The sequence below is a fragment of the Malus sylvestris genome, chromosome 3 (assembly GCF_916048215.2).
Source record: "Malus sylvestris chromosome 3, drMalSylv7.2, whole genome shotgun sequence".
NCBI lineage: Eukaryota > Viridiplantae > Streptophyta > Magnoliopsida > Rosales > Rosaceae > Malus > Malus sylvestris.
In genome coordinates this window covers 23,293,376-23,307,160 of record NC_062262.1, presented here as the reverse complement: position 1 = coordinate 23,307,160, position 13,785 = coordinate 23,293,376, and the positions used below count along the sequence as shown (strand labels likewise).

Below are 13,785 nucleotides of genomic sequence, written 5' to 3'. Positions count from 1 at the left end.
CCCTCTGAAGGACACGATTGGGTTCATCAGGAGAAAAGAAAATCTTTGATTCTAAGAATGTAACATCCATAATGACATAGAGTTTATGTGATGAAAGATGATAACACTGGTAGCCTTTTTATTGTGGAGCAAAGCCCAAAAAAAAACCCATGTCACTGCACAAAGGTCAAGCTTGGAGCATTGATTATTGTGAAGGTGAACATACACCACACACCCAAAAATATGAAAGGTGGGATTGAGGGAAGGAGTCAAGGACACATGATCTGCTAACACAACTAGAGGAGTACAAAAAGCAAGCACTTCGAATGGCACTCGGTTAATCACGTAAACGACATATGTAATTGCATCGGCCCAATAAGATTACAGAGCAAAGGTTTCAATGAGAAGTGTCTTTGTTGTCTCACGAATATGTCAATTTTTCCGTTCTACCACCCCATTCTGATGAGGTATTTGAGGACAAGTGGTTTTTCGCATGGTGCCTTGCTCTGAGAAAAACAAGAAGTTATAATTCGACATTAACATACTCACCTCCATTATCAAAGCGAAGCACTTTAATAAGAAGCAAAAATTGAGCCTGAACCATCTAATGAAAATTCTTAACAATTGCAGTAATATCGCTCTCGTGTTTCATTGTATAGAGCCAAGTTGTCCTAGTATAATCATCTACAAATAACACAAACCATCAAATTCCTTGCAAAGTTGAAATGGGGGAAGGACCCCACACATCAGAATGCACTAATTCAAAAGAAACAATTCTTTTAGTGAAACTCAATAAGGTAAAAGGTTCGATGACTCTTTGCTAGAGTACATACATGACACTCTAGTTCAGAATCTAAAATACCATTAAATAACGACACAACCAGCTTTCATAAATAGCGAAACAAGGCAAGCCCAATGCCATAACAAAATCTTCTTAATTTTTTCACAAGTCCCACTACTTACTTGATTCACTTTGCCAGGACCACATGTCGACATAATGCAACCCCCTTTTCTCATTACCATGCCCAATTATAGCCCGAGTCTGGGTATCCTGAAGCAAGTAATGAAGCGAAAAAAATTAGTACTATAGGATCCAGTTGTTTGATAACTTGACTGACTGATAAAAGATGATTTGATAATGCCAGAATAAGCAATGTATGTTGTAAGGATAAATATGCAGTGATTGCAATAGAATCAGCCCCTGTTACTTAAATAACCTCCATTGACAGTGATGACGCTCTCTTTTGGAGGAGGAATCATGGATTGAAATAGAGACTTGTCATACATCATGTGGTGAATAGCTCAGGATCAATAATCCAACTAAAGTCCCAATCTCTAGACGCAATTAAGTCTTTTCCCGAATTTCCTAAATACTCATGATCATCAGAAGGGGATACTTGATCAACAAGAGAAAATATTGTCTTCTTTCCCATGGTTGCAACAGATTGCTGTGGTAGGCTTAGGTTTAAGATTTTCAGTGTCGACTGCCAAGAACAAGATGCACACACGAGGATCAAGATTTTTGTGGTGCTTAAAAAACACAAAGCAGTACTTGGTAAAAAAATTTGGTTTTGGGTAGGATTGATTGTCCTAAACACAAGACAATTACAAGTTTAGGGGCCGGCAGCCAAGGAAGCCACAAGGCAAGAATAGGTTTTTGGAGTTTAGGGTTTTTTTTATGGGAAAAAGACAGGCTGAAACATGTTTTGATGCCAAGAAAAACGTGTAAAACTATGAGAATTTTAGGGTTTGAATTGTTGTGTTGTATTCTTCTCTCAAGGAGGAAATATATATACAAGTAAAAGGATGTCTTGGTACATAGAAGTCCTATTCAAGGAGGAAATCCCTAACAATTACAAATCCATAATAAATAGGAAAGTTGATTCATACCAACAGTTAGATCAAACCCTAATTCCCTAACTGGATTTCATTTCACAGTTTACTTAGGAAACAAGGTTAGAACTTAATTATAATTATTCCTTGTGCACCAAGTTAAGTGATATACTCGAATTTAACTTGGTGCAATTAAGGGATTTTCTTGTCACAGGCTTTGATAGTACAGTCATAGGCTATTAGGGTTTTATAAGATATTCCATTTATGGGTATGACTTTATTAGGTTGAAGCCTATAAATAATTAATGTCCCTACTCATTCTGCAATCATCACAAACCCTAAGCTATCCATATAGTTTTTGGGATTAAGGTTCAGGAGTGAGGAAATGACTTCGAGTTCTTTCTAGCGCAGTTCATCATCTTTTGTCGAGTTCTCAAGGCGAGTTGATTCGTTGGGTTTTAATGGCATGAGACTGATAAGGACTTAGTTAGTCATGCCCTGAGATTTATGGTATTTATCCATAACCTAACAGATAAGCTAAATGAATTTCAGGGCCCCTCCCACTTGGGACCCTGGGTGGTCGCCTCTTCCGGCTACTTTCAGGGCCGGCCCTGGGACTAACAAAAAGTGGTGGTGAGAAGGGTGGTTGTGCAGGCAGTGGGTTATAGTTTTGAAAAAAAAATGGAGAAATGAAAAAATCAGATCGTGATCATGAAAGCATATTTGGTTAATTAATTTGAGTGTCATGAACTGGCATCAAGATAGCTTCAAACCTAGCGTTCATGTGCAACATATGCATGGCTTGTATCATACCAAATATACACCAAGGTATGTTTGGTTTTTTATCATTTGTAGTCCATAAACATGATTTATATTCCAAACTAAGGATTAGAAGATTATTATTTGCCAAACTTAACAATGAAACTAGTGGTTTCAACAGCAGATCATGGAAAGGGAAAAGCAAGAAGGTAATGGAAGGATTATTGTTCCAACGATCTACAACTTCGGGAGTGCACTTTGCTCTTTCTTAACCTTCGAAAACCAATGTGTTATAGATATCAAACTTCAAGTGTGTAAAATATAACCTTTTTCAAAAAATTATTGAATTACATACCTTCAAATGTAATGGTTACCTACCGTCAACTAATTAATGGAAGGATTAATGTTGCAAGGATCTATAACTTTGAGCGTGCACTTTGTTACGTTTTAATCTTCACGAATCAATATGTTATAGATATCAAACTCTGAGTATGTAAAATATAATTTGCTTAAAAAATTATACAATAAAATGAGAGGAGAATAACAAATTCAGTCATCAACCTTTGCTTTGATTTTGGTTGTCACATCATGAGTTTGTAGTGGGGAATAGTTGAGTAATTACAGCAAGAAAGGTTCGGCCCAAAGAGAACAAAGAAACAAAGTTGAAAAGAAAAAAAAAAGAAGCAATAAAAAGAATATCGTCGCCTGAGATATTCGAATTCTCACGTTGAAACGCTATATACTTGGAGAAATTTGAATTTTACTCTAAGGGTTGGAGTAAGTCTTAGCAAGTAGACACCTTAACAACTCTGCCAAAGCGAAACTTCGATAACAATTTGTTTAAACTTTTATTATAAACTATACATATCAAGTCGTTCACTCGTTTAGAAAATTATAGTTTTCTGATTATCCAATTTCCATTTTTTCTGATAAAGCAGTTGAGTTGTTTCTCAAAAGTATGGTGGAAACTAGTAACCTAAGCTTAACTGTGATAGATAGGTGAATTACACTTAATCATATAATTACATGTTAAGCATTTGTACTATATGTTTATACGACAAGATTAAGGAAAAAAGTATTCGAACATATATGGTGGCTCAGTGGTAAATGCTCAAAAGTTAAAACCATGCGAGCTACAAATTCTTTTCAAATATTTTACAATCTTCCGTTTATTTAAAATGGGGGTGGAGGTGAGGAGGCATGGGAAGAACTAGGGCCTTGACAGTGACTAGGGTAGGGCTGGGCTAGGTTGGATATTTGCCTACCAATGGAAAATTTGAGTTGTATGATTTGATTTTCATTGATCTCTCTCTAATGCATGAAGTGTTAACAAACTCATGAGCTAACCACATCTACGCCTCAATGTCTAAGCCTTAAATTTCAAAAAATGGACAATAAAATTTCAACTTTCTTCAGCTTCAATGAGAATCAAATTGATGACATAACAAGTGCGAGATTAGTTTTCTAGGCTGACAAGAAAACCACACTTGCACTGCTTAAATAACAAATAGTCATCATAAAGTTTCGTCTTCCTCTCAACCAGCAGTTCATAGAACAAATCAAGACTACTTTTTTCCCATTTTTGTTCTCAATTCCTAATGCAAATGTGACTTTTATGTCGAACGAAGGGGTAGTCTAACATTTATCACTAATCAATTTAACAAAGAATCATACGTTCAAATAACCTGAAATGTGTAGACATTATTTTAAAATCTCAGTGTAATGGAACATAATTAAAACCACTACCCCACTTTGAGAAGCAAGACCAAGACAAATTTACAAGCCCAATAATTCAGATGAGAATCCTCTCTGAATTCTCTTTATGAGGATTTATGAAAGTTGAATATCAGAGTGCGGAACGAACAAGACTAATAAAATAATATATTATTAAACAAATGAGAATGTCGAAACGGCTACAAAATCCTAAGAGGCTACATTGTGACTAACTTTTCTCTAAGGAATAACAAAACACTCTATTTATAATAAACTAACCCTAATGCTGACAGGCTAGGCCCAAACTAAACTTATAAGAAAACCCAAACAATATAATACCTAAAATACTAATATAATCTAACACCCCCTGTCAAACTCATGGTGATATACGACATGAGTTTGCAAACAAGCAGATGCGGACTGGCTCCATTAGGCAGACTGGCAGGCATGCAAACTTGACTTGACTTGACTTGACTTGACTTGACTGGCAAACTGGCAAACTAGTTCTTGATTCTTGACTTGACTTGATTCTGGCTAGCAAACTGGCTAGAGTTGAGAGAATGGAAAGAACTCGTCACTAAACGGACGAGATTTTCATATCTCAATTGTAACAATGAACAAACAAACACAAACACAATCACTCGAGTGGTCACAATTCCAAGCACTTGAATGACGGTCACAAAACAATCTCAAACAAGCCAATAACTCGTGTGGCCTAAACACAAACTTAACCATGTTTTTCCCTTTGGCCGTGTGGCCTAAAACAAACAGCCAAAAAAAATTTCCTTTTTTTTTTCTCTTTCTTATTTTCTTTTCCTTTTTCCTTTTTTTTCTTTTCTTTTCTCCTGCCTTTCAACTTCTCTCTTTTTTGCCTTCTTTATTTTTTCTATGCAGACACGAGAAAAGGAGAAAGACAGAAGAAACAGGCGAAGACAACAAGCAGGCAGGGCGGCGGATCCTCAAATCTAGATTCTTCATATTGCAGGTGGTGATGGTGCGATTGTTAGCCCTCTCATTTCCATACTCTCCTCATGTCCTCCTGTGATGTGTGATCACGGTTAAGCCACGCCAACATTTTATATTAATTTTTTATAAAAAAATAATAAAACAAAAAGTAATAGGAATATAAAATGTTGACGTGGCTTAACTATGACCACACAAACAGGAGGGGATAAGGGAGAGTATGGAAATGGGAGGGCATACATTCCACCTCCGCGAGATAGAGGTGCATAGGTTTATGGGTTTTAGCAGATCTATACTTGGACAATATTGAGGAGGTTGACAAGATGACAAGTTGCGGAAGCGAGCATATGCAACGGGACTGACTGCAGCAACATGAACGAAGTGCAAGGCGGTCAGAAACAAACTATTTTTTATTTTTTCAGCAGACCTTTTTCCAGACTTTTTTTCTGCAAACAATCAAACACAACTAGACAATCTGAACACATACAACAACGGAAACAAGCAAACAGATACCAACCCAAAGCAGATTAAATCCCGAAGGATGAAACCTGCTCTGATAACAAGTTGAATATCAGAGTGCGGAACAAACAAGACTAATAAAATAATAATATTATTAAACAAATGAAAATGCCAAAACTGTTACAAAACCTTAAGAGGCTACATTATAACTAACTTTTCTCTAATGAATAACAAAGCACTCTATTAGCTAGGCCCAAACTAAACTTATAAGAAAACTCAAACAATATAATACTTAAAATATTAATATATTCCAACAATGAATCCTCACATTCTATTCGTTTATTCTACATCGTGTAACTAATTTTCATTAATCACATTTGTGTTTAATTTTAAATAATCTGAAGTTCGTTACGCAGAAACACTCCGGACAACGAGATCCACCCACGTGAACTCGTGTGGTGCCTAATAATTTCCACTCTTGGACTCTCAGTGGCATTGATGTATTTTCGCGTGCTTAAAAGTAGTGGCCCAGAGGCGTAGCTCTCCTCTGCGGCTTCCAGCACTAGTCTCCCACTTTTCCTTTCCTTCAAACTGTCAGAAAGCCCTTTGTTCCCTTACCATTCCTCACGACCAGACAAATACCACGGACCAATCCCTATACGCCACGTGGATCCGATCACTTTCCCTTCGTCCCTCTCCTCTCCTTCTCCATCCCCATGTCATCTACAAGAAAAAGCTATAACATATCCACTCAGATCCTGCCACGTGGACTTTCCAACCGACACAGCGCCCCGGTTGTTGAGGCCGACGAGAAAGATTTACACGAAACATGTTGATCGTGACCGTGAATTTACGTGTATGGTGATATTTTATCGAACCGTGTTTTTAATGCACCCAATCAGAGACTCTAGACGGACATTTCGATTTCAAACTTCCAAGTACCAACTAGCAGCCACTCCAGACGGCATTTCCAAAGTTTAAAAGGTCGTACATTCCTATCACCAATCCACTCCGTCAAATCCCGATCCAACGGCCCACATTTCTACCCTACGTTGACTTAAATACCCCTCCCCCTCTAGCGCCTCCATTTCGACCATTTCTACTCCTAACAACACATGCTGCTGCTGCTGCCGCCGCAGCTGCTTCTCTGAGCTTCGCCACAGCAGGTCCCAACCCCCACTCCGATGGCGTCGATCGCCCTCACCACCTCCACCTCCACCTCCACCCTCCCCTCCCTCAGATCCCGCACTCCCTTCCCCAAATCGCTACTCCTAAAGCCGTTTCCCGCCTCCCAAACCCGCCGAAACTCCCTCAAAACCGCCGCCTTCGGTTTCAACAAAACCCTCTCCCCCCTCATTTCCTCCCCCAAACTCCCCAATTTAACCCGGGACTTCACTCACTCCCGCCGTGGCTTCTCCGTCAAAGCCACTGTAGCCACCGGTGGGTCCTCCATCACTCCCGCCAAGGAACCATGGCAGGGCGCAGCTATGAAGCCTCTAATCGCGTCGATCGCGACGGGAGTTATCCTCTGGTTCGTCCCTACTCCAGCAGGAGTCACCAAAAACGCGTGGCAGCTTCTCTCCATTTTCCTTGCCACCATCGTCGGTATCATTACTCAGCCCCTGCCTCTCGGAGCCGTCGCCTTGCTCGGCCTCGGCGCCTCCGTCCTCACGAAAACGCTGACTTTCGGCGCTGCTTTCTCCGCCTTCGGAGATCCGATCCCCTGGCTCATCGCCCTCGCCTTCTTCTTCGCCCGAGGCTTCATCAAGACCGGACTCGGAAATCGAATTGCGTACCAGTTCGTCTCCCTCTTTGGTAGCTCCTCTCTGGGGTTAGGGTACAGTCTGGTCTTCAGCGAGGCCTTGCTGGCCCCAGCGATCCCTTCCGTCTCCGCCCGAGCCGGAGGGATTTTCTTGCCGTTGGTGAAGTCCCTCTGCGTCGCCTGCGGCAGCAATGTCGGCGACGGGACCGAGGGTAAGTTGGGGTCGTGGTTGATGCTCACGTGCTTCCAGACTTCGGTGATTTCGTCGGCAATGTTCTTGACGGCCATGGCTGCTAACCCCTTGAGCGCCAACTTGGCATTAAACACGATTAAGCAGACGATTGGGTGGACCGATTGGGCCAAGGCGGCGATTGTGCCAGGTTTGGTGTCGTTGATTGTGGTGCCTCTGCTGTTGTACATTATATACCCGCCGGAGGTGAAGAGCAGCCCGGACGCGCCAAAGCTTGCAAGGGAGAGGCTGGAGAAGATGGGGCCAATGTCTAAAAATGAGATTATCATGGCCGGGACTCTGTTTCTTACGGTACTCATTTCTTCTTTTTTGTTAAAATGCCTGCATTGCGTGTACTTTTTGGTTTTTCAAATTTGGGTATGTTTTGAAGTTGCTTTCTACGCTAAATTTGATAATAATTGGGTATGATTACTAAATGTATTGAGGACAGGTGCTGCATTGAGTTACTCTAGCATAACTTCAATTTTTTGCAATGTCGAAGAGCAACACTGTTATTTGTAAGATTTAAATTAATGGGTTGTGCTTGTTGAAGAGCTATGCTCTGTTACTATCGAAGGAGGCTGTGACAAGTTTATGGATTGAATACCTGCAATAATTTGTTTAGTTATCAGCGGCATGCTTGGTTTCAGTTCCGTTGATCTGCTTTGACAAATAAGCTGGATGTTCTAAGTTTGTACGTGCCTTCAGTTTTTTAATTTGCATGTTCCTTAGATAATTTGATTGATTCGTCCTGTCAATTGCTGTTGGCATTTGTCTGTTTTCCCTTTTCCACGATGCTACATAAAATACCATCCATTTCCATTTTTTGCTGAAGACTCCTATTTTCTATGATGCTGCGTAGAATGGCTACGCATTACCATTCATATTTAGTATACTAGAATGGTTCTTATATAGATGGTAGTCCCATTTGACATGATATGCATTCAGCACCTGCAAAGTTGACTTGTCTACTTTCAGGTTTTGTTGTGAGGTGGCATTGATTCAATTGGTGCTTTGGGAACCGAGCATTATGTTGTTTGAAAACTTTACTGGCAAGGTTCCCCTCGTCACCAAATAAGGGGAAGTAGTCTTGTGTAGGGTTCTTGTTCTTGAGTTGCTCAAATTATCAAGGTGTTGGGTAGGAACTTGTTTTGGCTGTTACTTGCTGCGTCTTTTGTAGGCATCCTTCCCCTTCGGTTAAAAACGAGCCTTTAACTTTTCTTAACCTGTCCTTTCAGAGTTTAGCATTTACCTTAAGCGTGATCATTGAATGCTGTTTGTTCAAGTTGCTGGTGTCCCCCTTGATCATTGGTTGCGGGTTATAATTCGCACATTTATTTCTCCTATGCCATGAATTCTAGCAGTTTATCTTGAATTAGTATTCTAATAGATCACTTGATTGTGGTAAATTATCTCCCTTTACTAACACGTGTACACAACTGTTTTGGATGCATATGTAAAATCTAGTGTGTTGTTTAAAATATTCATGCTTATAGTTTCCCTCCTTTTTTTCTGAACGCATATCAGGTGGGGCTTTGGATTTTCGGAGGAATTTTGGGTGTGGATGCTGTAACTGCTGCTATTCTTGGATTATCTGTTCTCCTCGTTACTGGTGTTATTACATGGAAGGAGTGCTTAGCTGAATCAGTGGCCTGGGATACACTTACTTGGTTTGCTGCACTCATAGCAATGGCTGGGTATCTCAATAAATATGGTCTCATTTCTTGGTTTAGCCAGACCATAGTTAAGGTTAGGCTTTCTTTCCGCTTACTGGTCACATAGTTGTGCATGCTTCTGATATCACCACTACTAAAAGTTATAAATGTAGTTTGAATTTTCGGTTAGCATTACATTTTTCTTTTGTTTGTTTCTGTGGTGAAAAACTTTAGTACAGACTACAGAAACATAAGAGGATTCATCATAACTAAATTTATGGTCCTTTCAGAGTTGTTATTTGCTGTTTTTTATCCCTACATAATTTCACTTTGGCAAGTTTTTAAGTTTTAACTAGCTCAAAAGTCAATCTGCCGGTTACCCATCATCTAATTTCGGGATGTTTTTGTTTACTGGCATAAAGTACTGTATTTACAATTCGCTAGGTTATCTACTTCAAGTAAAGCATATGCATCGGTGCACCATTATTGTGTCTCCTGCTATATGACCTCAACCTCAATGAATCTTCTGACGAGAGCCTCAACCTCAATGAATCTGCTAAAGAACTGTATTTAATTTTGGTCATCATTAACAATGATTCTGCTCTTTTTACAGTTTGTTGGCGGATTGGGTCTTTCATGGCAAGCGTCTTTTGGCATTCTGGTTCTTCTATATTTCTACTCTCACTACTTCTTCGCCAGTGGAGCTGCTCATATCGGTGCCATGTTTACAGCATTCTTGTCTGTTTCTACTGCCCTTGGTACTCCTCCATACTTTGGAGCGATGGTGCTTGCATTCCTCTCCAACCTCATGGGTGGTCTTACCCATTACGGCATTGGATCAGCACCTGTTTTCTATGGTGCTAACTACGTCCCACTTGCCAAGTGGTGGGGTTACGGATTCCTTGTATCCGTGGTCAACATCATTATTTGGCTTGGAGTTGGAGGGGTTTGGTGGAAGTTCATCGGCTTGTGGTAAAAGTGGTTGGCCTTGAAAACCTGCCGACCTGAAATTCGGCATGGTTTTTTCTGTTTGTTCACTCAGATGCGGTTGTTTCACTTCTTTCCGGGGCACACTAAGATCTTTCCCTTGAATTCTTTCACATGGAAATAATCTTGAGACCTTTTGGTGAAAAATGGGTATACATAGGAGGTCCATTTAGAGCAGAAATTATAAAATGTACCCCAAATTTTGATGTAGCATGACAATACAATTGAAGAATCATCATTTGTTGATGCTTGAATGTACCCTTATCCTGTGCTGCATTTATTTTCTTAGTGGTATATCAAGAACGAAGGGATCGTACCTTCGCCATAATTCTTTTAGTTTGAATAATTAACTGTGGATGGTACACCGCCATCAATAAAATAAAGATGTGTGTTAGTTTTTGTTTACGTGATCTTATTTTATTGGCACGGAACGTCATGTGATGTTGCACCCATGTCACGTAAGTTCTCTTAGAATAATTAAAGTTTGCTATTTAGTTACTCGGCCTTTGTGTCACGTTGTCCAACTTAAATAGGGATCAGCATTGGGTACTTGTGGGAGAAAGTTGCGCATTTTTGGTATTAAACACGTGTTTCTTTGACGGTCGAAGTTTCTTAGTGCAAAAGTCAGCAGCGTGACTGACCACCTGTTTGGGCCCAAAATAACAGTTTGGGCCGAGTGTAGGGTCATTCTCGGCCCGGGAGGCCTTGCGACAAGAATACCACGGATCGTTCAGTACGTGGGCCTCCAAACCTAGGTCGGCTAGGTCATAACGCAAGAGGTCGAATCCTAGTGCAATAAGGAGTCTCGGCAGGACCCGGAAGCGAATCCGGCTCAGGTAAAGGACTAGGTTCACAGTCCTAGTGAAGGTAGGACTGGTCGAGTTGATGCTGATCAGGGAAAGAAAACCTAGTCCGAGTAGGTTTTTAACTCGACCTTGGGGGGAGCCATCGCTATAAATAGAAGAGGTTGCACATCATTCAAGCCCCTGCAAATCAATACAAAATTGCCCTGCACAAATTCTCACAACTTGTGATTTTTATTTTTCCTTTTTCGCTGACACATCTTCCGTTGGCATCAATAGCACTGTGGAAGCAACCGGTGATATCTTAAGTCGGCATAGATAGCTCTGTCACCGTAGAGTCAGTCGGTCTCGCAGTACCTTCCGTTGGCATCAACAGCACTGCGGCGAGAACGATTGATTACCTATCCAAGTCTCGGTCGAGAAGGGTTTCTAAATCCTTATTGGTCGAGGTCATCTCATCAGCCTTCTCGGCAAAGTGAGGTGTTACAGTTATTACATTCGGCACATTGAAAGCCAAATTTGATATTGAACTTCGTAAGAATAGTAACCTTGTCTTCAGGTTCGAGAACCCAAGAGGCCGAGACGTGTTCCTTTCTCGGCCGCAATCGCAAGACGCAGAAGTCAGTAGCGCGACCCAACGCAACATCAACAAATTTACTCCTCGGCCGAGCTCGGCCGACGAGTTGGCACGCCCCGCATTCACCGAAGGACGTAGTTAGCTTATAGATTACTCGGCCTGCGCGCCACGTAGGCTTGGTAGTTTCTAGGGTCAACATTTTGGCACGCCCAGTGGGACCCAGTGCTAAACTACGAAGTTCATGCCAATTGAAACACGATCGGTAAAAAAGAAAACAACTATGGGAAAGTCGACAGCCGATTTGCCGAATCAAAGCCTGGGACAAAGTGTGCCGCAGGCGCAGAATCCCCTTAGCGCTGTGACACCTGAGTCCACGAGCGCGACTCGCCGAGAGAGAGAAGTTAATCTCGGCGGTCAACTCCGTGGTTTAGAAATCCCTAACAGAAACACATGCGTTCTCAATGAAAGGATAGTAGAGGAGTGTGACGAGGATGGTGGTGAAGGATCTGACCCACCAACGAGGTCGTTTCTCCGAAAGCGACTAGACGAGCAGTCTCGGTCAGTCGAGCAGACGTTCAGTCGAGGCATTGACAAGCTGCATGACGCGATACTCAGTTCCAATGATCGACAAACCAGGCTGCTCGAAATGCTGGTTAGTAAAGTTGGTGGTAGCAGGCCTTTCGATCTTCTCCAACATTGTCCACCAGGAAATAACCCGGTACCGATTGTACCGGCCGAGCCTATTCCTGCTCCGCTCAAACCAATTAACTTGGAAAAAGGAGGAGGATCGAATAGTAGGTCAGACGGAACCGACCAGAGGATCGAAGCAACACCTGTTGATATGACCGAAGTTCAGCGGATGATCGACTCGGCCATGAAGAAAGGGCCGAAGTTTCCCAAGTTTATTCATCCGTACCCAGCTTACGTGGAAACGTTTGGATACCCGAAGGGTTTCAAGATCCCAGATTTTAGTCTTTTTGCCGGTGAATCATCCCTGTCTTCGTTGGAACACGTGGCTCGTTTCACCGCGCAATGCGGAGATGTAAATAGTGATTTCCATAAGTTACGGCTGTTCAACTTTTCATTGACCGGCTCGGCATTTGCCTGGTACATCAATCTTCCTCCTAATTCCGTCCAAAACTGGGAGGAGTTGGTCGAGAAATTCCACGAGCAGTTTTATCGGCCGGGGATGGAGATGTCAGTCTCTTCATTAGCACGGATGGCTCAAGCATCTGACGAGTCACCAATGGATTATCTTACCAGGTTCAAATCAGCTAGGAATTGGTGCCGAGTGCCTTTACCCGAGGTCGAATTTGTCAGGCTTGCTTTGAACGGCCTCGACGTTGAATACAAAAAGAAATTCTTGGGGGCAAACTTTCGGGATATGTACGAATTAGCCCAACATGTCGAGCAGTATGATTATTTGCTCCGCGAGGAAAAGACTTCGAAAACTCCAACTCAGGGAACGATTTACAAGAACCCTACTGTCATTTATGCATCAACCGAGGATGAATGCGTTAGTGTGGATGCGGCTGAGATAGTGATAGATAAGCCATACGTTTGCAAGGCATTGACTCAGGTTGATTTTAGAGAAGCCAAAAGTCGCTCGGCCACTGAAGGAACATTGAAACCGTCAAAGGTTTATACTTTTGATATTACCAAGGCTGACGCAATTTTTGACCAACTATTATCAGCAAGAATCATCAAGCTTCGGCCTGGTCATAACATTCCTAAGGCCGAAGAGCTTAAAGGAAAGGTGTATTGCAAATACCACAATTCGAGCAAACATACGACAAACAATTGCGTTGTATTTCGCGATAACGTCCAAAGCTAGATTGATAATGGCAAACTGAAGTTTCCCGAGAAGAGGATGAGTGTTGATACTGATCCGTTCCCCACGGCAACAGTAAATATGGTTGACGCGTACCTACCCAAGGACAAAGGGAAAGGCAAGGCCGAAGTGGTTAAGACGCAACGCCCGCGGAATCAGAATTTTCGGCCACGGTTCATGGCTGATTTTTGTTCAAACAAACCACCTACGGCTTTAACGGGGCCCGCTATTGTCA

General features: G+C 41.7%; 1 protein-coding gene across 1 annotated transcript; it reads left to right on the top strand.

Moving 5' to 3' along the window:
• Positions 1–6,622: 6,622 nt before the first annotated feature.
• Positions 6,623–10,597, top strand: LOC126614775 (dicarboxylate transporter 1, chloroplastic-like). The gene is made up of 3 exons (XM_050282432.1): positions 6,623–8,009; positions 9,225–9,446; positions 9,966–10,597. Exons 1-3 carry the CDS (start codon positions 6,891–6,893, stop codon positions 10,326–10,328), a joined length of 1,704 nt encoding a protein of 567 aa, XP_050138389.1. The 5' UTR covers positions 6,623–6,890; the 3' UTR covers positions 10,329–10,597.
• The last annotated feature ends 3,188 nt before the right edge of the window (positions 10,598–13,785 follow it).

What these genes read in the sequence shown, in the direction of transcription:
- LOC126614775 (XM_050282432.1), top strand. Translation starts at nt 6,891, where the DNA reads ATGGCGTCGATCGCCCTCACCACCTCCACCTCCACCTCCACCCTCCCC. An exon ending in CCGGGACTCTGTTTCTTACG is followed by an intron (nt 8,010 to 9,224) that starts GTACTCATTTCT and finishes AACGCATATCAG; the next exon opens with GTGGGGCTTTGGATTTTCGG. An exon ending in TTAGCCAGACCATAGTTAAG is followed by an intron (nt 9,447 to 9,965) that starts GTTAGGCTTTCT and finishes CTCTTTTTACAG; the next exon opens with TTTGTTGGCGGATTGGGTCT.